The sequence below is a fragment of the Glycine max genome, chromosome 12 (assembly GCF_000004515.6).
Source record: "Glycine max cultivar Williams 82 chromosome 12, Glycine_max_v4.0, whole genome shotgun sequence".
NCBI lineage: Eukaryota > Viridiplantae > Streptophyta > Magnoliopsida > Fabales > Fabaceae > Glycine > Glycine max.
Window position 1 is genome coordinate 635610 of NC_038248.2, and position 25031 is coordinate 660640.

The following is a 25031-nucleotide window of genomic DNA, read 5'->3' on the forward strand; positions in this document are numbered from 1 at the left end:
AACTCTATCATAGAACATCAAATATTAAGTCTCTTGTAAAATTGAAAACCTGGTGTAGTTTAATTTACTTGTTTGTATAAGTATTTATAAAAGCAGATTTTGAATAAAACTAATTTTGATTTTAAAGTCAAGTGATTTATGCTCAATCGGCCTTGGTTGAGGATTGAAACTCTGAAGCTGAAATATATTTTATTTTAATTTCTACTCTGTTTAAAACAAAAACTTATAATGGTGTTAAGAATAAAATTGTTGAACGTAATACTGTTAAACTCTATTTTGGTTTTGTAATTCTAGAATGTGTAGAATCATTCGTTTAAAATTGTTAAACTCTCCACGATGATAGAAAAATCATGTGGAGTCGTTTCGACAATGAATTACCAAAGTACACAATCATCTTTATCAATAAATTATCGAAAAAACAACTATTTTTATCGATTGATTCATTATATTTTATAAAGAAATTTATAATATTTTTTAATTTATTTATATTTCATCAATAATTTTATCCTACATTTTTCTCTCCCCTTTCTAGATGTGCATAAAAAAGTTATACAAAATTTATTAAATAAATACAATTTCTCTTAGAAATTTGTTATTTTAATATAGGCTTTATTTTTTTAATGAATTTGTAACTGTTAACCAAAAAAAAAATTTTTTTATTGATTGGTAACATTGTAGTTAATTTTTAATAACAGAAAAAATGCAAACTTTTTGTTAGAAGTTACGCACTAATGAAAATAAATTTTAGAATTTATATTAAAAGTTACAGAATCATAAATATCATCTACACTAATAATAAAAGCAATACCTATGATATACACTATTCATTTAGACAATTTTATCCTTAAATCACATTTTAAACTTTTACTTTTTTTTATTTGTTAAACTACCATTATTCTCTTTTAAAATACGATAACTGTCCCACTATTCTTATATATATTTTGAATGAAACCACTACTTTTATATTATCAGTTATTTCTTCCCTGTCACCCTTATTTTTTATTTAACCTCATAACTTTATTTAGTCTTCTAGAGGTTACCCAGATTAAATTCCACAATGACGACTGTCCACTAGGCCGACCGCCCGAAGCATTTACTATCTCATTAGGTGGGCATTTTCTTGTTATGTTAGTTGGTGAAAGAGACATCGGATTTTGTTTGGTTTTGCAAAGGAAAAAACTCATGAATTAAATAATAGCTATCTTTTTTATGTTAAATTAAGTAACCTAAAACTATATAAAATGATCTAAATCATATATTTTGTTTGTTTAATTTGATCTATCTGTCTGTGTTTGCCTGCGGATTCATGTTATATGTCTCGTATGTTTGGTCGAACAACTTTTTCTCTGAGATAGCATAGAATTCAATGCATTTGTTAGCATGTCCACATCTTAGAAAAGTAATCAACCTTTTTAATGGTGTTATGCTTAATAGGTTTAAGGCTCATGATGTGATAACACTAAAACACTATGTACTTTCTACTTTAAACTCGACGCTTAAATCCATCACAAGTAGGCGATATCATTGCTTTACTTCCCATTAAAGAAAAAGAACATAAGTATTGGATTGTACAGTAACTTTCATTCCATCCCATGAGTTAATATCCTGTTAACTAAATTAAATGGGCTATATTTCTGTCCCCGGGGAATCATGTTGCTATTCCACGTAATCTATAAGAATTTTCTTTTTCTTTTGCTATTACCCAATAGCGACTACACATTTACCCGTGAATTAACAGGCTAAGTCTCTTCAACCAGTTACACTTGTAACCTTACCCAGTTATCCTTTTCTTTTGCTATTATCCAATAGCGACTACACATTCACACAATTTTATTTTAGTCTCATGAATTAACAAGCTAAGTCTCTTCAACCAGTTATGCTTGTTGGCAGAGAAGTAACAAGTTAGTTCCTGCAAAAAAGGAACGGTTTATCAAATCACCGTCAGAGAACCAGAACAAAATGAAGCAGATTGATGTGAAGCTAAAACAAATACCAAAAAAGTAGATCGAGTTTGATTAACAATCAACACCAATGGCTAAGATGTAAACATTACTGTTTTTGGTGGTAATATTTGTCGAGCAGCATCTCTGAATACTCTCCAAAAGTAAGGGCAGCATTTGATGGAATAAGCTGGAAAAAAATGATAAAAGTTCAGCCCATAAGCCCGTTCTTGACTTTAGAAATGCGGCTTACCTCTTTTAATACCAAGGAGGCAGCAGGTTCGGGCCGTATCATCTAGATGCCGACATAATACCATGCAGAATGCTAGGTTCACAGATTTCAAGGTGAGATGGATTGTAGTTGTTAAACATGAAATATTCTCCGGTCCCACCATCCAGTAAATTCAGAGGTTATGTAGAAAAAACCTACTTATTGGGTGGAACCTGAAATGTTATTGCCTTGCATGTCACAGATGATATACTGCAAAGCCACTCCTTTTCTTTTCTTTTCTTTTCTTTTATTTCTTTCTTTGTTTTTCAATGTCATCTTTTACTAATTCAAATCTCATATGGTGTCTTGTTTCATGCTGAATGTGAAGAATAGTCATGACCTCAAAGAATACATACCTCTTTATGAATGTGAACTTCCTCGGGAAAATTGAGCTTTTCATCCCTGAAAAGCATAATTATTGACACACTATTATAGAATTGAGCTCAGATTCATCATTGACCTCAGATCTCTCCAATGTTCTAGCATGTTAGCATGCTAACTTGTATTCTACTATTGAAGATAGCTGATAGCTCCAAACATAATTTAAGCAACAGAACAGTCTAACATTATTGCTCAGGCTTAGAGAACATACCAGTCAGGCTGCATGAATAACGCAAATGTCGAGCGCTCAATACCAGAGGACTCCTCCCCCTTAGGAGCCTACAAGTATCATAGCATTCATATTTTATCACAAAGAACTACTAGTAGAAACCAAAAAAAGAAAAAGGAACACTTGACAGTTAAAGAAATTGCATTTGGAATATCTAGACCAGATCAGGCTGCAATCTGAGGGACACGGAATGGTACTATATGTCCAATATATGGTGAACATTACCGGAAACATTTGTTTAATAATTTATCTATAAATAAATAAATATTTGACATATCAAACTTAATACTACAATTTTGTCACAACATAGGCATTAGGCACCTATCTATGTATGATTGAGTAGGTCTCCAGGCAAACTTTGCAATGTCATCTTTTATTGAAACCACCAGGTACTAGCATCCCATTTCCCAACCCTTGTAAATAAATGGGAAAAATAATAATAACACAATAAAAAATGAACTTTATAAAGCATCCTAATAAGAAAATTGCCAATGACTATAGAAGAAAAGCAAGATGAGAGATATAATTATGACATCAACAATTAGCATGCGTACAACCAACCAATGATGTAAAGTATATAAAGACAGAAGAGGGAATACATAAAACAATTGTGTCAACAGGAAGACCATCACATATGCTACAAAACAAAATAGGGGCGATAACATTATGCATGTAATTGCAATTTTTAAATTACCTGAACACAATGAGGTGTTGCACAAAGATAACCTCCAGAAAGTATTTCAGTGGTTTCACCAATTTGATATGCTATATCATCTTTTCCATAGACAACCTATAATATAGAATAAACAATGAGTAAATGCATTGTACTAATTCACAAAAATTCTAAGCTTCATATTTGCAACCATAGAGGCATGTCAGGTTTTACAATTTTAAACCCTCAAAATGCATGCAACCCAACACCATTTTTCAGAAGAAAAAGATCCATGAAATAATTTTATGGTTTTTAGTTAAGGAATATTTCTAGCAGCTCATGTATCTTAAACTTGTTAATCCTCAATGCTGTCATTTGAATTGGCATAATTATCTACCGAAGAAAATATTATGACGTATCTAAAAGATTGAATGCTAACAGCATACTCTTTTGAACATGCCATTATTGGATGAAATTCATGTGAGAAACTTGTACTCCTCATTAAAGAGTTGGTCAAAGAGTGTTACAGGCATTTCCCTATCTAAAATGTATCGTCCAGAGCAGATTGATATAAAGTTTCTGCATCCACTTCACAAAAAATTTGCAGTCCAAGATTACACATTTTACTAACATTTACCAGCCAAAGGATAGGTTCTTCACATTGAAAGAAAGATGACCCAAGAACAGATTTTAATGTTTTAATTATGTAAAAAAAATTATCATTTATATATCCAATGTTACTTGTAATTATAGAAAAAAGAAAGCATACTTTGACAATTTGATTATTTCTTGTTCGAATATAGAGGCCAGCAGCACTATCAGGGCAAGCAATTTCTACACCATCTCTCGTAAACATACTGCAAGTCAGACCTACAGATTGAATTGAAATTAAGCAAATGATGGCATCTGAAGAACTATAATATTGTAACTCTTGGCAATAGTTTATGTTCTTAATATCCATGGACTTCTCTAATTAAGTTAACTAGGAAGTTTATATTACACTGAGTGAAAATATATGAACGCACAGCCCATATCCTATAACAATATATATATATATATATATAATAACAACCTGTCAGTGAACCGTGGTCAGTATGCCATCCACACCAAGAAGACAAAGAGTTGCCATCTGGGACTCTGTTAAACATCATTTGTAACTGTTAATATATATATTCATGCAGGCACAAAAGGACAACTAGAAATGTTTGTGGTATTCAAGTATATATAATTATATTAAACTCAAGACTAGAAAATACTCTAAACAGCATTTTGAATTGGGGAAGGGGGGGTGAAAAGCTTTATGATTCCAAGCTATAACCTAGTCCAGAAGTAAAGACATCCATAGGAACAAATGTAATGCCTTTTAAACAACCATCAAAATATAAGTGTTCCTCCACTAGCATCACGTTCAATCTCCTTCACGACTTATATGTATAGAAAATGTTTACACTAGCCATCAAGCTTGTACATCAAATATCCCCTATAAAAGTCTTTTCAAGAGTTGTGCATGGTATAATTTATTAGAGGTTCAACCCTCCACTAGGCCACCTAAAATCATTGTTTAAACTAAAATAATGATAAAAGACCAAGATAATAGCCAGTAGGATTCATGAGGGGTTTCGGTAATTGATACAGTTATATATAAGAAAAATATTCAAGTTCAGATACTTTTCAAATCTTAAAATCATCTTCTAATTACAATATTAAAATTAAAAAAATTCAATACATATTATTGTCTTAATTTTAAAAATTAGGGAAAAAAATAATATAGGAAACATCCTTTATTTATGACAAAGAAATCTTATAACAAGCAAGGAGACAATTTATAACAAACTTACCCCTGTTGTGAAGGAAAATAATATAGCAAACGTCCTTTATGACAGCGGGAGCGATGAAGTATTGATTCCAGACCTTCATCCTTGTGAATTTTCATCCCTTTGGATACTGAAAAGTTGTTTGAGTGAGACAAAAGTTAGGACTTAGGACAGCAATAGAAACGAAAAAAAAAAGTACAATAGGTAAAAGAACTTGGTTATAAACAAAAGGCATGAGAGAGTGGCAATTGCCATGCCACCTAAGAATGAGTGTATTGACACTCACACTAGTGGCCTAAGGCCTTAACTTGATACAGGCACAAATATAAAATCAGAAATTTTGCCAACCAACCTTACAGAATTTAAGGATGACTTCTAGCATATAGAGCAATGTGAAAGGGGAAAAAGGGAATACAAATCATTTTTAGGTAACTTATTACTGTTGCCAATACAGTATTATATCTTTTAAAACAATTTCATCAGATATCAGGGGGGTAAGAATGAAATCATGTGTTTTTATTTCAAGATAGAATCTCTAGACCAGATTATTATTCCTATTCCACATAAAACCATTAAGAGAATAAGAGCTTCAATATTATAAGAAATGTCACTTCAACTAGTGAAGAAATCTTTACTTGAAAAGTAGTCTGACTTCCCACAGGAAACAATTCGTATGAAATAGAAATCTAGGAGAACACCATAGGCATTTCAAGATGCCTTTGTCTAAAGCCAAATTAAATATCAATTGCTGTCTTACCATATTGATCGCAGTGATATGCCAACATCAATCCAATGTCAAATATCAGTTTCCCAAGTGCTTTGAAAGCTACACATCAAAGATAAATATACGGTGAATTGTAGCAAATCATTGTACCATCTAGAAAAAATAAACCAAGACAAGTTATTAGTGCCATCTAATGCTATCATCATTTGGAAGAGGTATGAATATCATGCTCTTAACCTTCTAATTTTAAGTTCAAAATGCATTAATCATTTATCCAGAAAGGATTAAAAAAACTTATAAGAAATTACACAAAAGAAAATTATTAATAAAAATATTTCAAGTTAGGAACATTTAACCACTCAGCTTGAACTGGTTGATGATGCTCAAAATGGTAAACAAGTAACCACTCATCTACAATAATAATCTAACGATAATTCATGTAAAACCACAGAATAAAAATACCTATAAACAGCAATATATATAGCCACAAATAAGATTAACAAACCAAGCAAATGCAAAACCAGTTCAGGCTTCAGGGCATACCCACTTCAAGTTCTGGTAAAGCGTTTCTAGGCCATATGTTTGATCTGCAATATGATGGATACCTGCAGAAAACAGAAAATCCAAGGAAATACATATGATCATAGACACAGGACTACACAATATAATATAAATGTCATTAAAGAAGAGGATGACATGACAGATAAAAAATTACATAAGGCTTAAACAGGCATCAAACTATATTATTTTATATGATGAGAAAAAAAGACTAGTTGACTGAGGTGATAACTCGGTATTATTCTGTGATAAATTGTGTGAATGCCATATATCTAAAAGAATAATAATTGAATTATGACAAAGAAAAAGTTGCTTCATATCATTCACAGAAAATAAAGAAACACCTACATAAAGAAAAAAATTGAAAATTTTATGACGTGTTTTCATCTATTTTTACCGTTGTATCAAAGAAGCCTCTGTTGTAGGTGTATCAAGTATGGGATTGGCATAGAAAGATCCTTTTAAAATATCTGCACTCAGGAAAAAAAAGTAGATAAGAATTTATTAAAAAAATACTTAATAATGTAAATAACTTACTGATTTTCTAAAAGGCATGCATGCAACAAGGGACAGTACTAGAATTCTCAAATTCGCATATAAAAATTAAATAATATAGGAAATAGAATATAGTTGAAGTTATTATCTAGAGTTACAGATCAGATTTAATTTTATGAAGATTTTTAACACAAAAACCATTACTTTCTTTTGACAGAAAGTCACTTCCAGAGCATCACTTCCTTTCTTTTTGATGTTGTAACCCATACCAAGGAAAGCAGAAATTACTTGTGAAATGATCAAATAATATTTCAAATTTTAATCACCCAGCCCGGATTCCAGAAAGCAATATAACAATCTCTCCAATTGGGCACAGTTATTATAGCAATAACTTGGACGAATCTGTGTCGGAGTCTCATTCAAAGCATCTGATTTGTAACAAAATCTGGTCTCCATACAAAACAATTTTGTGCTGAATAAAGCACAAGTGCTCAACATCAAAGTATCAACCAGAAATTTGTTGCCTAGTTTTTCATCTAAGATAAAAGAGTAGGCTGGAATGGAATTCATAACCATTTACCTTCTCTTGGCCTTCCAGCATGGGTTTGTCCCAAGCATCAAGGCTCAGATTGGATTTCATTCCAAACACAATGTTCATTTTCCAAATGTCATGTAACAAGGTAAAGTATTCCAAAAAAAAAAAAAAAAGCACACTGCAGCTTTTATCTTACAAGTGCATTGTGTGGAACTAAATATGCCTTTACCTTAGAATTCATTGTGCATATAAATGTATCTATATATGTGTGTTATTCTGTAAATACTCAGACAAAAAGTTGTCTTAGCTATGTATCACAATTCACATAACTCTAAGTAATTACAACCCATGCATGTTTACTATGTATCTATGTTTTACAAGTTTCTTTACAACTTAAACTCAAAAAAATACACTATTTGATATTTCTCAATAAGGATTTTCCTAAAAAATAGCCATCTTCCTCAAAATCATTTTGAAGCATATAATAGCCAAGAGTGTTCCTTATTTTGTGTGGACAGAAAAAAAATCATCACAGGAAAATTATTAGAACCAAAACATTTATAAACAGAATAACCAAAATACCAAAAAAAATGGGACATACAAGTTAAAATGCAGCAAATTTTTCAATTAACTATGCATATCAAAAATAGAACGCACATTGAATAGCAATGGGTTGAAACATCAGAGAAAGAAGCCATAAGGCATAAGCAAAATTTAATTCATAAAAAATTTAAGGCTTCAAAGAGAAACAATAAAAAAAAAAATCACTATAGAAGAAAGAGTTACCTGGCTTCCCAGATTCAAGTTTCTCTTTCCCATGACTCCAACCAAAATTATACCTATGAATTCAGGGTAGATAGAAGCAACATAAGTTATTTGCCACTGTAGAAAGCTACAAAACATAGGTATTTAGACTAATGGCAAAAGAAAACAGTATGTATGGACAATGAATGAAGTAGAATATGATGTAAAGTGAAAATTTTAAGTATTAAGAATCTTAAATACAGGTAAGTTACCTACTATGAGGATCTTCAAGATCCTCCTTCACTTCTTTGGGAAGATTTGCCAATCTGGTGAGAGGACAGGAATATGATATTGTCAACAAATATCAGCTTCAAGTGGTATCCTTTGATGATTTAAAACTAATGCACCAGGAATATATGCCGAAATACCATCTCAAAGCACATACCTTGGTGCAAGATGCAATAGATTTCTGCGCAATGAAGAGTATCCTGGAACCTGTAATTAGTTCCAATAAAATAATCACGACAGCACAAATTATAATGCAGCCAGAAAATCAACACACAGGAATTGCCAGCTCCAAAGAATATATCATTTATCACAAAAAAAAAAAAGGCATAACATAACTCCATGCCCCGATTTTCCACAGAAGAAACCATAATATAAACTAACAGGGGGTTCGTTTCGTTCCAACGGAGAATCTCTCCCCTAAAGCAGAAAACGTTTTGACTGAAGCCTGACAGCCTGGACAAAAATCCCGATCACACGGACTTGATAGATAAATTAAAAAGACCATTGAGGCCATTACATTGAGCCATTGAGATTCAACAAAACCTTCGATAGTTGGTAACTTGTACTACTACAGACACAGTCTTCAGTTTAACTCTTGTTTTCATTGTTTAAGTTTATAAACTTGACACACTTGGTTCAACTCTATATCCAAACAGCATCAACAATAACAGAAACTTATAAAATCAATGAATGGTAATTATTCTATCCCACCCTCACCCCCCAATAGAAGAAGCATTTAATTCATGAATATTTGAAATAAATAAAATAAAAAAAAGCAAGTGCAACAGTATGCACATACATCAGTGACGGATAGAATCCCCAATCCATTGGGTCCAAAGCCTTCTTCAATCTTGAATGACAAGTCGGCGTTCTTATCCTGTCACAACGAAATAAGAGGAAGAACCGGATCAAAAATCAAACACACACAAGACACTGGCCACAAACAAAGACAAAGCCGTCATCAAACCAGGCATTACACAAAACAGAGGATCAAACACATGTAACACGAAAGATAGTAATTTTTAAAAATAAAAAGCAACTTGAGCGTTGTTTTCAGTAACTAAGAATATGGAAAACGCAAACGCAGAACAGTGAGAGAAGGAAATACTTGGAGTTGAGAGAAAGAGATGGAGATAGTAGTGAGGGTGGGAAAGGAGGTTTCGGAGGAGCGGGACATGGCGTGGCGGGGAACGACAGCGTTTTGAGAAATAGGGTGGGGGGAGCCAAAGAGGGTCAGCGTCTGCATGCCCATGAGACTCACTCACTCGCTTTTGTTCTCAAGGGATCGTGCCATAATAAAAAATTTCAAATAAAAAAATATCTGTAGATAAATATTAATGAATTTAATAAATTTATAATGCACTTCAACAAACTAAGCTAGACTCGTAAATTTTTTTTTTTTTTTTGTAATGTGGGAATAAAAACAAAGAAGACTAAGCTATTAAGCAAAGTAGTAAACTACCAATACCTTGTTAAAAAATAGTTTAGAAATAAAAATAAATTACATTTATTATTTATGAAATGTCATGAAATTATACAAGTGTTTTTTTTTAACCAGGTACGTTTTTTTTAACCATTACACGAATCTCTTTTTTGGGAGTATTAGTGTGATATATAAATGATATTAATGTAATGTTTTCAAGAGTGTTATTATATCATATGGATGACTATTAGTGTAATATTTTAAAACATAAAAGAATCTACGGATAAGAATAGAAACAATTATTAATTTATATGTAATTTGAAGAAAAGTCATAGAGTGCAAATGTAATTTGTTTAAAGAATAAATTGAAAAATGAGAAGCTAGGTATAATCATAGGTAGTATTTTATGTTTCTTGCAAAGTAGTTGATTTAGTCATAGATATTCATTGGAGGAAATATTGTTCAAGCCAAATATGATTAGGAGCTATAAAGATCTTCTCTAATTACCTACCTAGAATTCAAACTTGGATCTTCTTGTGAAGCCACAACACCGTATCACTTAATTCACACAGTTGGTGATGTTCTCGTGAACATGTTCAATTGACGCATAGTAATTTAAAAAACAAAGATACTTAATTAAAAAAATTCAAAAATAAAATTTTCAAAAAAGGAATATGAAATACTAGTAATGAAGTGGGGAGAGGTAGTTACTCAAAAGGGTAAATTTCCATCATAGGAACAAGAAAGTGAGATAAATATGAAGTCAAATTAGTTGATAAGAAATTAAAAAATACAATTTATAATAATAGACTAAAATATATTTTTGATTCCTAATAAATAATCGAATTTTGTATTTATTTTTTGATAAAAAAATTTCTTTGTATTTAGCTTTTAATAAAACAATAATTTTATTTTTGGTCCTTGATATTTTTTCTTAATTCCTGATAAATTAACAAATTTTAATTAACAAATTTTATGTATGTTTTTTGATAAATTTTTTTTCCATTTGTCATTAATTTTTTCAAAGGGATTCATAACAAATGAATTTTTTTTTTATCAAAAGCAAACATAAAATTCACTAATTTATTTTGGACAAAAAAAGTGTTAAAGATAAAAAAACAATTAATATTGTTGCTTGATGGTTAAGACTAAAATTAAAAAATTTAAATCTTTAAAGAAATTTAAAAAAACTTTTAAAATAATTAAAATAAAAAACACTCCTGTTTTATAGAGACCAAAGGATTATTTAAGTTTTTTTTAGACTTTTTTATCTTTCAAAATGAAATTTGGGTTTAAATACGTTTTTTTTAAATATCCTAAAAAGTTAAGGATTTTAATTTTGTGTGATAAAAGGAAACTTGATTTTTTAAAACTGAGTGAATAAATTTTTTGAGAAAAAAATTACATGTCTATCTATTCCTTAACCTCATTCTCTAATGGTCATACGCACCAACACATCATTGGTCCAGTTAGATTGAGCAGACATTATATTAAAGTAAGAATTAGGTTTTGGGGAAGACTTTTTATTAACAACAAAGGTCTTTTTTAACACGTTCAACGTATACTATTAGCTGAATTATATTTATTAAATTCTCAACAAAGATTAATTATTATTAAAATTGATAAACATTTTACATTAATAATAATTAAAAAAAACATAATAACATACAAAATTACAATCAACAAGCATTGATTTTTTAGTTTTTGGTATAATATATGAATTCATTAAAAAGGTACCAAATTTGGAGCTAATCTTGCAGGAATCTTATTCCCTATGAATCAAAGTCCAGAATGACTGCAACAATTGAAATAGTGTTGTTGAACACAAAATGCAATGCAAGTAATTGGAGAGCATAATCCCCGATAACACTTGATACATGAAATGACCAAATATACCATGGAATTTGTCGACGAAGATAACGCTTCGTCTCAATTTTTTATGCCTTTTACTGAAATCCAAAGTATTGGTGCTATCACCAAAAGGACCACTGCCATCCATCACCCAACAACTTGCACATGCTATGCCTTTTTCTTTGCCACCCTACTCTTTACTTCTCTTAAAACAATTGACCAAATATATATTTTTCTCATTAGGTCCATTAGTTCAGCTAGGATTGAGTTCGAATTTTTAATTAGATTTCAAGTTTTAACTTTCTGAATGAAAAATAATTGTTATTAAGAGAAAAAAAAATCTATTAAATGCATCCAATCAAGTTCTTCAAAAAAAAAAATAGTGATTAACAAATTAAAAAGATATATTTTATTTTTTTAAAAGTGTTGTTATTAAATTAAATTATTCGATCTATCATTTTTTCATACTAATAGTATTAATGTTAAATAACGTGACAAAAGCTCACATGACACGCTACATCTCTCAAATTTTGATACATATCACCAAATGAATAAAAGTTAGAATATCTTTAATAGAAAGTTTATCTATAAATTCTTATTTTACTTTTAATCACATAAGATTTAAGAATTTTAAAAGCGTGTTTCTTTTAACTTTTACAAAATTATTCCTGAAAATGAGTTAGGAATTAATGTAACATTTCTATGGAATGGAAGTATTTTCCAACATAACTTTTCATTTTCTTTTTATTTTACATTATTTTTATTTTTAAATCGAAATAAATTTAAAAATATTCTAAAAAATGATAAGACTATATATCTTTATATTTTATTTAACTTAATACATAATTAATTTGTATTAAATTTTAAATAATAAGTAAAAAAAAAACAAAACAGCAAAAAAAATGTTACGCCTTGACTAGTTTTTATTTTCATTTTTATTATCTACATCAACGACATGATAATTGATAAAGTTCAACTTCTCACTTCAAGTTTTTCTTTGGGTCAATAAATAAGTATGGTTTTTCTTCCTTTTGCTTTTCGTTTTGGAAACGTCTCCCCCGTATCATTCTCTCTTCTTCATGTCGAGAAGTAAGAACCGTGCAAGGCACTCCCATTCGAGATGTGCTAATGGACATAAACTTTTTTTTATTAACATATTTATATATTTTTTCACCTCATTTTTTTTAACTCATTTATATTTTAATATTTTTCTATCCCCTACATATGACATATGGACATTCTCAATGCACAAAAAGCTTCATTCTAGTTTAGTTATAGGAACGGTGGTTTCCTTTCAATTTTTCTATCTTCTAAAATGTGATGCAGGTAATATTACGCCTGGGAATAAAACAATGTGATGGATGATTAATTGATTTGAATGATGTTACATTCAATTTTCTTAAATAAAATCTTGAATTTAAACTTTGTGGATGAAAAAAATATATTATTAAGAGGGAAGAATTTTAATAAAAATATCAGTTATATCAACAAAATCCAATAAATTCTACGCATGACATGGTTAAAAAAAAAAAACAAAGTAATCTAACATTGAGAGTAGAAAAGTTAAAATGAGTATGATCAAAGATGGTGTGAATCCAAACTATATACTTTTTACCTTCAGTTTCCGCGTCGGTTCAACATGAATTTGTTTATTGCATGCGGCAATTATTCGTCCTATTGGATTTTTTTTTCCAGTATTTTTCTGCAGTACATGTTCTCTGTCTTAAAATATTACTACCTTTATATGATAATTTTTCGTGAATTATTTTTCTTAAAATATTTTTTTAAATGTGCTGTGTAAGAGGGCCTACTTCTTTCTAAAGCCCACATATTAGTCCGATAGGCTGAGCCTCATTTTACATGTTCAAACGTCCTAAACCAAACTAATCGGTAATTGATCAATTACTTTTGATTAGTGTTTCTCACTTTTCTTCTCTGTTTACTACTGGCTTGGGATTTCTGGTACTAATTACTAATTATATGCTTTTTATTTTATAATAGACTAAAATAACAAATTCAAAAAATATGTAAATATTGCAGACACTGAAAGACAAGTTTTCTTGGCGAAGCAAACACAATTTCTTCTTTATCATGACATCACTGGAAATTTTCTTTTTAGACTTACTATGCTAATATTTAATGCTGAAGACCATGTCCGATGGTACAAATTCTTTTTTAATAAAGCAAAAAGTTTGTACATGTCCTGCTTGCTTCCTCTTTGTTAATTAATTTGTTTGGCAATTTGAGTCTTATTACTATTACCATTAACTCTTCCCCCTTCGTGAAAAAAAAAATTGAAGGCAACATAGTCTTTTGATTCTTTACTCCCTGTTTAAGTTTAAATTTTGACTTTTAATTATTTTTACTCATCACATTAGATCTATGGGTCCTTGGCTCCTTGCCACTTAAATGGTGCTCAACATGTCATCTTTATCCCATGTGAAACATTATGCTCACACTTGCGGGCAAATTAGGTCATGAGTCATGATTGAACTACGTAAGTGAACTTGATATTGTATCCAACTCAAAATCTTAAAGATATTAGGTGTATGAGTCCTTGCGGCTAATGTATTACTCAACATGTCCATTTCTACTCATACTTGCACTCCAATACTATGTTTCTTTCAAACTCATGAATCGTCACTGTTAGACCAGTCAGCTGAATCCTCTTATGATCAAGAGCTGTAATGCATATCAGTTTTGTTATCAGTTTGAACCGTATTTTCTTTGAATTACCGTAACAGCCCTTCATCATAGGAGGAATCAACTGGCTGGTCTAACAATCACTCTATGCAGTTTTATGTTAAGATTAGATTTATTCGTCCAAAAATGAAATCTGTTTGTTCCTTCCTCAAAAAACCTTATTTTCCATCCTTTTTTTATGTTCTGGTGATGTTTTCTTCCACAAATAAGAGCAAATTCTTAATGAAATTAATGTTGCAGACTTGCAGTTATAGTTACTTTTTTTAAAAAAAGCATTCATTTATGGGAATTTTGATCTTTAGCAGTTGGATCTATGTTAGCTAATTTTCCTTGAAAAATTTATTGCTTGGTGATCTTATTTTTGCTGTTCCACCTATGTGCAGTATTACAATTTTTTTCTTTCTATTCATTTATAGCTGATTTCAGGGATTCAGTAAGTACCTTGGAGAAGGAGTTATGCTGTCTTAAAGTGAAGCGGGATGAGATCGTTAGTAAAATGGATGAAAACCGGTATTGAAAAACTCTCAATATATGGATGCAGATGTAGTTATTGAAGTCTAATTCTGTACTAGGCTTTCCGTGAAAGTCAAACTTAAACTCTGCCAGCAAATGCTGGAATTGTTTTTCATGGGCGGCAGCATATCTCAAAAATTAATTCTATACTGCAAGAATTATCAGTTTTGAACTCACTGTTAGACCAAAAGATTTCTATATGTCCATGCATTTATTTTATGGTACTTTGAGGAATTGGGATCACAAAAACTGTCCCCAGACATTCACTCAAAGTGTGGGATCTTTGTTATTTCTACAGATAATATAAGATATAGTTTGAGGACCAATTCTATGATCCTATTGCTAACTAAATATAGTTTTGAAGTTAGTTCTGATTTCTTTGTGTTTGCTATGTGGCTAATATAATAGAACATGTGCATTAGTGCCTTTATGTACTTGTCATTGTGTGTATAACTGTATATGTTTTTCAACTTCGAATACTATTTGAGTCCTCACTTCTTATAGCTTCCTTATGGGATCTAATTCTAAAATGAAGTTAGTCCTGAGTGGAAGTGACATTATCTTATGCAACGTCACATGTCAATTTTGATGATTGAGTGGTTTTTTTCTATGCAGGGAAAATTTCACAACAGTATGTCTAGAATTTCAGAGAGAAAAATAATGTTTTGAAAAGTTCAGTGTTGGCATTTGTGGAGGAGATTCTTGAAGATCTTCATAGTTCGAACTCAGGAAGTATTTTTTTTTAACCTCAGTCCTATGAATTTTCTATGTTACTATTAGTATCAGACTTGAATAGGGAAAAGGATTTTAAATTTTTCTTGTGATCTGTGTATCTCTAGTGGTATGAGGCTTTTGTTGTTGTTGTTGCATCTGTATTTATGTGAATAGCTTGCGCTGTTTGGGAACATTTCATAGTCCTGTACTTTTAGGAATTTATTTTCTTCCACTAAACCAAACCAAGGACGACATATGTACGGAAGTTAATACATCTGCACACATTTTGGTATATAAAATAAATTCTTAAAGTTAATGATTAACTATTAGATGTTAATTATTGGACAGTGATGTTTTGCAACCTTTCCAATCCCCTTCCCCATGCCCCCTATTGCAGCATTAGAAGTTCAGATACAGAGGAGGAACTGGGAGAATGAACTGCTTTCAGCAATTGGGACCAGCGATGATGTTCTATAAGTTCCTTTACAATTAACTGGAGTTTCAAGTCAATTTAGTCAAGTTTGGTCATTAGGGATATTTTACTTAGGTTTAGACATGGATAGATAAATATGGAAATTTGGAAATGGAGCAGAGTAGATGATTAAAAAACTAAACAGCCAGCTTGTTGTTTTTTGTTCTGGCAAGTGATAAGAACAAAACAATAATTTTGGTTTATTACTAACTTGCATCATGATATGATTGATATCTCATATTCTCCCATATGACTTCATTGAATTTAACTAGATACAGAATATATATGAAGAATAGCGACTAGCAAGTAAAAGGCCACTGAGCACATTAGGAAAACTAAGTTATGGTCGCAAAGTCCCAGGCGCCAGATAGAGGCAGCAACTGCATCAAGAGTTCAAGAGCATGAAGCACGTGATGTTGCTCCAATGAAGTTGGCAGGTGTAAAGAACTGCAACTGGGTCCGTGAAAGATAGTTTTCTTGTTGAATTATCTCCCTCGTGGAGTATGATCTTTACAGGCAAGAAACTCTTTGCGGTGATGCAGCTTTTCACGTTTGGATACAGTTGGCGCCTTAGGATTATGCTGCCTCACTGATGAGGGCTTTGGCCACTAGCCACTAGCCAGAGAGGTGATTGGTCAAACTGCAGACTTCACAAGCTTATAGATTTTGAATTGGTACGGCAACATTAAGACAAGGAAATACAAATATTTCCATTTCGTACTATCTCTACATATACTTTTTTTTCTTTCCCTGCAGGGAGTGTTTGACATCGTTCGTACCTGAAAAGAGACTTCCTCATATCATTTTCTAGCTCTCAGAAGGACAAATGTGCTCATTTGAGTTGCTCTTTTTGGGTAGGGGTCCGGCTCGTAGCCTTCACAAACTTGCTTATTGACATTACGCAATAGTATGTGAAAGTTCTGTCACCATCCACTTTAGTTTGGGGCCCATAATTTCGTGCATTGGTTCTGCTTGAGTATAACAGTAAGAAACAAACTGGGGCTTTCGGGTTATTATTTCTGAATAGGGTTGTTCATAAATGATAAACTCATTCATCAAATCATGAAATGGCCAACCTTTGATGCAAATAACAAGGTTTTACCATTTCAACAGGTTTACCATACTTACATGTCTGCTCTTTTTTTAATATATACTTCCATCTGAATTTCCTCGGGCTGTAACTTTGAAATAAGTTTTACAGTGTTGAGTAGTTACAATGTCCTTTTCTAATCTTACAACTACAAACAGTAAAAGTAAAATGCATTCATTTAAAATATAGGCAGCTAGGACTTAGTTATATGCAGAACGAGGCCTAGATCCATCTAAAGGTTCTTGAATTGTCAATTTTGATTTTGTCCTTTCAGCATCAAATGAGTGAGTGTCATGTTCATGGTTCACGGTGTCAGGTAGCGCTGCAATTATTTTAACTGCCAGGTGAATTTGATGTGGAAGGTTTGGAGGATCTGCATTACTTCAATCTGCACAATAATTAAGATTGCACGACTCTTTGCATGTAGAAAACAATTCGTTGGCATAATTGATGCAGTTAGTATTATATGTAACAAACTAATAATTTAAAACTATAGGTCAGTGTGATCATTGAACTAAAAAATAAAAACTAATAACTCATAAGAATGGTAATTATTGTATTGAAATAAAATATGTTTAACAAGCTGTAATAATGTCAGGTCATTTGCAATTTCCAAATCATTGTAAAGTGGTAACATAGCAGAGCCACCAGCTAGTAATAGTTCCTTCAAGTCAAAGGGCAAAAACGCTTGGAACCCAAGAGAAGGAAAACAACAGGAAGCTCCCTCAGCCAAGGAAAGGAGTGTGTGGTTTAAAATTTTGAAATGAGGAGGAACAACAAACAAATGATGTCTTGTATATCGGAGACAGTCACCATGTTTATCACGTGATCATCACGTGCAACAAAAGATTGATTTTGTTCCCTGTTCCGTACAAATGTCATTTGTTTTTGCTATCAACACAGCTACATGGTATATACTAAATAGAACTAATAGAAGTGACTTCACTAGGATAGAGTTAACTTAAGAGAATCATTTGAGGCCTTGTTTTTATTTTTATTTCCAGACTTGATCTAAAACATTACTTACTCATTTATTTTTATTTTCATTTTTAATTATAAAATATTACTTTTTGTTGTTTTCAATAGTTTATATAAGAAACAAAACATATTTTAATTGTTTATTGATTTTATGGTTTTTATTCATTTTTTATAAATAAAATAAAAATAAGGTAGTATTATTTTTAATTAAAATAATATATATATATATATATATATATATATATATATATATATATATATATATATATATATATATGAGGAGAGATCAAATAATATGGATGTAACTTTAATAATTATTACACTATTTTATAACTTTTAATTGAATAATATTTTCTTAAAACTTATCATTGAATTGAAAGTTTCTTTCACATAAATCATATTTATAAAATTTCATATTAATCCAAAATCATTTGTTATTTCGTTCATATAGATTAAAAAAATCAACGTAATATAAACATTTCAAAATATACTAAAATATAAATTATTTAATTGTTTTTTTTTTCAATTTTAACAAAATTTGACGCGAATGATCTGAGTAATATGTAGATATAATTCAATGATTAGATTAATAAAAATCACATTTTATATGAAATTATAAAAATATTGTAATAGTTATCAAAATTGCACTAATATAATTTGATCTCCTTGTATAATTTAGTGCATTAAGTTCATATGAAAATAGGATTGGTTTTACCTAGGTCTCGATCCAGACCTATGTTGGTTCATTTACGTGTTTAGCGGTTCAAATATAATATTTTAAGTTGCAATTAAAACTACTAAGACTGGTAGTAGTAGTAGGAATGTTGAGGAATATGCATGAGATAATAGGTTCTAATTGTAATATAATCGTTGTAAAAAAATTGTTATAAACTCAGTAAGGTGTGATACAATAATTAAGAGATGAGATAAGGTTAATCACATACTTAAACTCTCTTTTTCTTGATTATTTTGGGGTTAAGCTAAAAAAATTCAATCTATGAGATTTGAAAATTGAAATTGATAAGCAAATTCTTCAAACCTTTTCTAATAAGAATAAAATAATTCAATAGTCTTTACATTACTAATATAAATAATTTCTATATTTTCATCAAATTACAAATAGTCATATTTTTTATTGATAAATATTAGTAATTAATTTGTTAATTTTTTTTAGAGATAATTCAAATCCGCAACCTATTGCTTTCTCGTTTCTCCTTTCACCATCAAACAAACCTTATGTCTCCTATACAAATAATCATATAACTTGAACTCTCGTTTTACCATAATTAAGTTTTTATACTAACAATTCACAAAAATTAGACTCATACAAATATGATAATTTTCCATTTTTGAAAGTGTTGTAATTGGGAGTTTGCAACTTTGCATCCCCGATGAGAAAGAAGGTTTTAGCATCGCAACAAGTTCCTCGGCGTTTTGTCCTTCCTCTTCATTGGTAAGTGTAGATTTTATCAAACAAGTTGCGAATCACAGTGGTAAATAGTTCATCAGTGCATGACAAAAGTTTATTATGTTGATACTGTTTTCTCTTTTAGCCAACTATTGATACTATATATAGGATTAGGATTCTGTTCAAAACGACCACTGAATCAGTCATCATTACATACTGTTGAGAGGCTTACTGGATTATGACTTTCTTCACAGCTTAATTTTATATTTGATAAGATAATTTTACTATTCTGTGAAACTAGCCAAAATTTTGGTTAATGTTATAATTCATTTATTATTAGCCAATTTTTTTAAAATTACTATTCTGTAGTGAGTACAATATTACTAAAATTACTTTTGACAAAATTAATTTAAACTATTTAATTATATTTCTAAATTAATTTCAATCACAAATTTGATAATTCAGTTATAATTAACTATATATGTAGATTGCCGCTGTCACTTTCACCTTTTGATTTTTTAATTATGCGATAAACATTGTATTTTGTAATGCTGCTATATATGTATATATATATGTGCGTGTTTAATTGCATTTGCACCAATTTTTTCCCCTTCTAATAGTATAGATTATGGCTTCTGTTTAGACTATTATAGGTTATTTTTCTTGATCGATGAAAAACTAAAAATCACTCGATCAAAACAAACGCTACTGATCTAACATCTGCAAAAGTGACTAATACAAGTGATAGTAACGTAAAAGAGTTGGGTAAGTGGGTAGCTGTGCTTACTAGCTAGTGATGCACAAAAGTTACCTGTCGATAGAAACGCTAGCTGATGAGCACTTAGCAGTAACCTACCAAGAACATGGCCATAAGTGGTAACATACACGTACGTTAATAAATATATAACAGTGCTTGTATTTTGTTTTCAAAATAAACTTTTTGTGGGAAATAAACGTTTATGCTGTGCTGGTGCATGAATTACAAAATATATATAAAAAATTGAATCAATAGTGACAACAAATTTGTGCATGAGTATAGGCGAGAAATGTTGTTCGTGAGAATAACAGTGCACTAATTTTATTAATATTAAAATTGGATTTCTGACTTTCTCCATTCCACATGATGATAGGAATCTCGTGCACTGAAGTACTTGGTCGAGATAAGACTGAAAGCCCTAAACATCCTTTTTGGAAAGTCATTATTTTATTATATGAGGTGGAATAACAAAACAAAAGGATGAGATAAAGGAAGGAGAGAGACATAGAGTGTGTTGTATGGTTTTAAACATTCCTTCTTCTTTATTATTGAAGGTTGCCAGGAGTGTTGGGGCCCAAGGTGTAACTTTCTGGTAAAACAGCAGCATAAATTATTATATAGTTTAGGATTATTTTTTACTGAAAATTTTAGATAAATTGAATTTTGAAAATTTATCAAAAGACGCTTTTAGAGATAATTATAAATTATATATCAATAAAATTTTCATATTGAATAAAAATTGAATTCACATCTTTATCAGATATGAATGAACCTATTTTCTATCACTTGAATGAATCAATTTTTATTAATATTTTTACATCATCTCACGTCGTGTAATTAGGTACTATTAATTTTTATTTGTAAATTAAAAAATTCATCATTATGTCACATAAAAATTGATACCGATTATAAACACACGGTGATATGAGACTATCTAATAGTAACTTTTCACATAGCTGGGACATCTCATAAGATCCACCACAAACCCCACGTTTCGTTTCTTCATTGGCGACCAGGGAAAGCTAGGAGCACAGGAACACCACAAGACCCTTTATTTTATTTTATTTTCCTATTTAAGTGCACCCATCTCCCTCCTCTTTCATGCAATTTAATCATCACCTCATGTTGCAACTGGATTGCACATCCAAAGGCCCTCAAAAAGCAATCCACAAAGCATAAAGAGAGCACATAAATTGCCCTATAAAGTACACTACATGTTTCAAAAAGAGCAAAGAGGAAACAAGCAAAGCCCCGGCTTCATCATACATGCAGAGAAGATGAAGATAGAAACTGAAACTATAAGAGTATCCAAAAGAAAGTTAATGGGCAAAGGCATGGGTGCTCTTCTCAAAGAAGGTAGAGGAAGGTTTTATATACTTAGAAGATGTATCATAATGCTTCTATGCTCCCATGATTAGTGAGTGCTTATAAGTTTTGTTCATATAATATAGTACTTCCAGCATAAATTTGTATATTACTGTCTCCTAAAGAGATGGGAAGTTGTTTTAGTTTGACATAAATCAAAAGTAGTTGGTTTCTTTTATTCTCTTACAACTTTTTTCTTGTTCTAGTTATCATAAAAACAAATAATATATGATGCATTTTCTCTATAGTTAGCTAGCCTTCATCATGGTGATCGATCAGGTTTTCTTACCATTGTCTCTTTTTTCTCTAATCTCAATGAGATTGAACATAAATGATTTCTGATGAAATGTGTTCAAGACCTATGGTATTAATGGTGCAAAATCTATTTGTGGCATAAAGAATGATATGAAGAAGGTTTTGCTGCAAATGATCGTAGTTTCACTAAGCTATTAATTATATATATACTTTTAACATATTTGTCTTTCCCTACTGATGAAACTAAGATCAATCACTTAGATATATTACATAACCCAAAAGGAAGCACTGATAGGAAGCAACTTACTTCAGTATTTTATTTAATTACTCTAGTTGCAACCACTAACTCTTCATGTTTCCTTCAAATTAAAAAGAAAAACCTCCAGGCCTAACTTCAGTTTTGTTGAATTGGCAGTCGGAACCAGTAGTCATATGTCAAACTATACTCATCAATTAGATTTGGTTTAGTTTCATACCATAATAAATCTTCGACTTAATTTAAGAGAATTTTGGTACCCAAAAATATCAGTCATGAAAGTTCAAACCAAGATATATTACATAACCCAAAAGGAAGAATGTGGGGTCAAGGACTATCTCACTCAATCAAGACTCTCTCGATCAAACTTTCTTCAGCAATTTAAGAGGAAACTACTTGATGGTTTTTGCTTGGCAAGAGAGAGAGAGATGGGGTCAAGAGAAAATAAAACATAGATTGAATAAGAAAATAGAAAATAATATATTTCCCTTGGTTGGGTGAAATTCAAATTGAATTCTTATTTTCTTATCTTTTGCATATTCTTCCTTCTCAAAGAAGATAATAAAAATTAAGCTTTGATTTTCATCTCTCGTGAAGTCATTGTCCCAGGCTTTCACCCTTGCAAAAAAGTGGAAATGATTAAGACTGATTAAGTTGCATAAACATGTTTTTAGTGCAAAATTAGGAAACATTTTGAATGTTATGAGAATTCCGTGAACATGCATGCATAAATAGTAAGAAACTAACCAGATATTAATTACTACTTCATTATTATAAGTCTAAGGCCAGGTGGATGGAACTTTTTGTCATTTTTTTTAGTCAGTGATGGGACTATTGTCTTAATATGGCAGTATGATCTCTCCACTTTATTTCTTTAAAAGGTGCCCAAATAAAGAAAAGAGAGAAAGTAAAAAAAAAAAAAAAATAGATAGTAGATATATGAGTAGTAAAACATTGGTATTTCTTGGTTTTTCAAATTAGGAATTCATTAATTATTGATTAGACCTCTAAAACCTATTTTTTTACCCAAAAAAGAAAAGGAAAGGGGGAGAAAAACTTGGATGATTTATAGTAGTATTGTACATGGATGACAAACAGTGTTAGACTATAACTGTTCAAGAATCTTTAAATTTGTCGGTACAGAACATGGTTAGCTAAGTACCATCAACGATCAACCTATAATGCTTTTTTTTTTTTGAACTTGCCGTAGTGTGTATAACGCAAAAAGTAGACATTCCGTAAGGACCTCCTCTACTTTTTAATAAGTCAATACAATTTTTTTTTGGGTTTCGTCTAATGAACAGTTTAACTGGTTCAAGTTGAATTTTAAAATGTCACGAGTTAAGTAGAGTATACATAAAATCAAATTAAAAAAAAATGTTAAGTACACTTAAAATTTGAACGATCATAACAAGTAATTTTTTAGCACCCATCTAAAATCCATACATTTCATGATCCAAAGTATTATGTTTTTGTTTGCATTTTTAATGTACTGCGTGTCTGAAAAAGAGAGAGGGAGATTGGTCCGGTTTGATCTATAAACTTGTCACGTGTGTAAAATTGATTATGTTTGCCTATAACTAAATCAACGCAGCACATGCACCAACTTGCTTAGGCCCTGTCACAAGTACACATTTTCCGTAAGTGAATGCTCGGAACCACTGGAATCGGCCTGATGATTGGGACTTTTGAGTAATATGTATGAGATTTTTTATTCAAATCTTAATATGACCATTATAAAAAAAAAAAAGTGAATTATATTCTGACACGATTGTAGCATAAAACAACCCTGAACATTAGGACCATCCTCTAGACACAAACTGTTTTGCTATTCGATATTCACTACATAAATACGACATCAAAGACACAGTCACAGACTATCTTGCATGTTGCAACACCTCATTGTCAAACAAATGCCTAGAACCAGCCCAACAAAGTATGAATATTCTGAATACATTGTGTTATTTGCCACTTTGCAAGCAAGCCTGCTTACGCTCGTGTGAGACACTAACACTACTTACCTCCAGTATAAACTTTCAGTGTAAATACAGAACTCTAAAGATCTGTTTGATTCTCTTTCTCACTTCCTTAATTCTAAAAACTATTTTTAAAAATAATTCCACACTACTCAACAATCAATGTTTATTAATTTTTAAAAATTGTTTCCAAAACAAGTGTCTTGAGAACTAAAAAATAAGCAGAAACAACTGAAAAATATTCTCATTTTTTTTACATTCTTATTCAATCTCCCTCAATTTCACATTCTGCTTTATCCCTTGCACCACCCTCTGTGAAACCTTGTTTAGTTACATTTTGAAAACTAATAACAGTTTTGAAAATAGAAATCAAACATCTTCACATCAAATTTTCCCCGTGCCTGATTATTTTTCCTTATAAGTAATCAAAAGGGAAATAGCTGACACTTCCAGGGGTTTGTTTTAAGCAGCTCATGTTTCATTAGCCGTCATGACCCATCTAAATCTTGATGTTATTCGTTAGCATAGGTGTGAGTGAGTCTCACCTTTACCATCCGAAAGCAACTCAGCGCCATGAATGGTGATATATGCTACAGTTTCCTTTATCTAAAATATTGGCAATAAAATCACCCAAAAAAA

General features: G+C 30.8%; 1 protein-coding gene, 1 long non-coding RNA gene and 1 other non-coding gene across 11 annotated transcripts; 2 read left to right on the plus strand and 1 right to left on the minus strand.

Moving 5' to 3' along the window:
* Nucleotides 1-1512: 1512 nt before the first annotated feature.
* On the minus strand, nucleotides 1513-9931 carry LOC100802243 (uncharacterized). Of its 4 annotated transcripts, XR_001383700.3 has the most exons (17): nucleotides 9740-9931; nucleotides 9431-9508; nucleotides 8789-8838; nucleotides 8616-8669; nucleotides 8386-8438; nucleotides 6967-7039; nucleotides 6555-6616; nucleotides 6045-6113; nucleotides 5312-5417; nucleotides 4546-4610; nucleotides 4243-4343; nucleotides 3516-3611; nucleotides 2804-2871; nucleotides 2568-2613; nucleotides 2194-2384; nucleotides 2054-2130; nucleotides 1513-1909 (listed from the first exon to the last, which is right to left on the minus strand). XR_001383700.3 is itself a non-coding variant. In XM_003539776.5 (16 exons), exons 1-16 carry the CDS (start codon nucleotides 9881-9883, stop codon nucleotides 1903-1905), a joined length of 1149 nt encoding a protein of 382 aa, XP_003539824.1. In that variant the 5' UTR covers nucleotides 9884-9929; the 3' UTR covers nucleotides 1513-1902. The 4 variants fall into 4 exon arrangements, 2 of the variants coding, with proteins under 2 accessions (XP_003539824.1, XP_040863239.1); XR_417006.3 differs by lacking the exon at nucleotides 2194-2384 and having other exon boundaries at nucleotides 1994-2130; nucleotides 9740-9930; XM_003539776.5 differs by lacking the exon at nucleotides 2194-2384 and having other exon boundaries at nucleotides 9740-9929.
* Nucleotides 9932-14218: 4287 nt separating this feature from the next.
* On the plus strand, nucleotides 14219-18414 carry LOC102669221 (uncharacterized). Of its 6 annotated transcripts, none has more exons than XR_417009.4 (4): nucleotides 14219-14402; nucleotides 15025-15118; nucleotides 15737-16981; nucleotides 17064-17943. It is a non-coding gene; the product is annotated as an uncharacterized lncRNA (long non-coding RNA). The 6 variants fall into 6 exon arrangements; XR_001383701.3 differs by having other exon boundaries at nucleotides 15035-15118; XR_005887527.1 differs by lacking the exon at nucleotides 14219-14402 and having other exon boundaries at nucleotides 14437-15118; nucleotides 15737-15853; nucleotides 16580-16981; nucleotides 17064-17952.
* On the plus strand, nucleotides 14550-14687 carry MIR5762 (microRNA MIR5762). The gene has a single exon (NR_126612.1). It is a non-coding gene; the product is annotated as a microRNA MIR5762 (primary transcript).
* Nucleotides 18415-25031: the final 6617 nt, after the last annotated feature.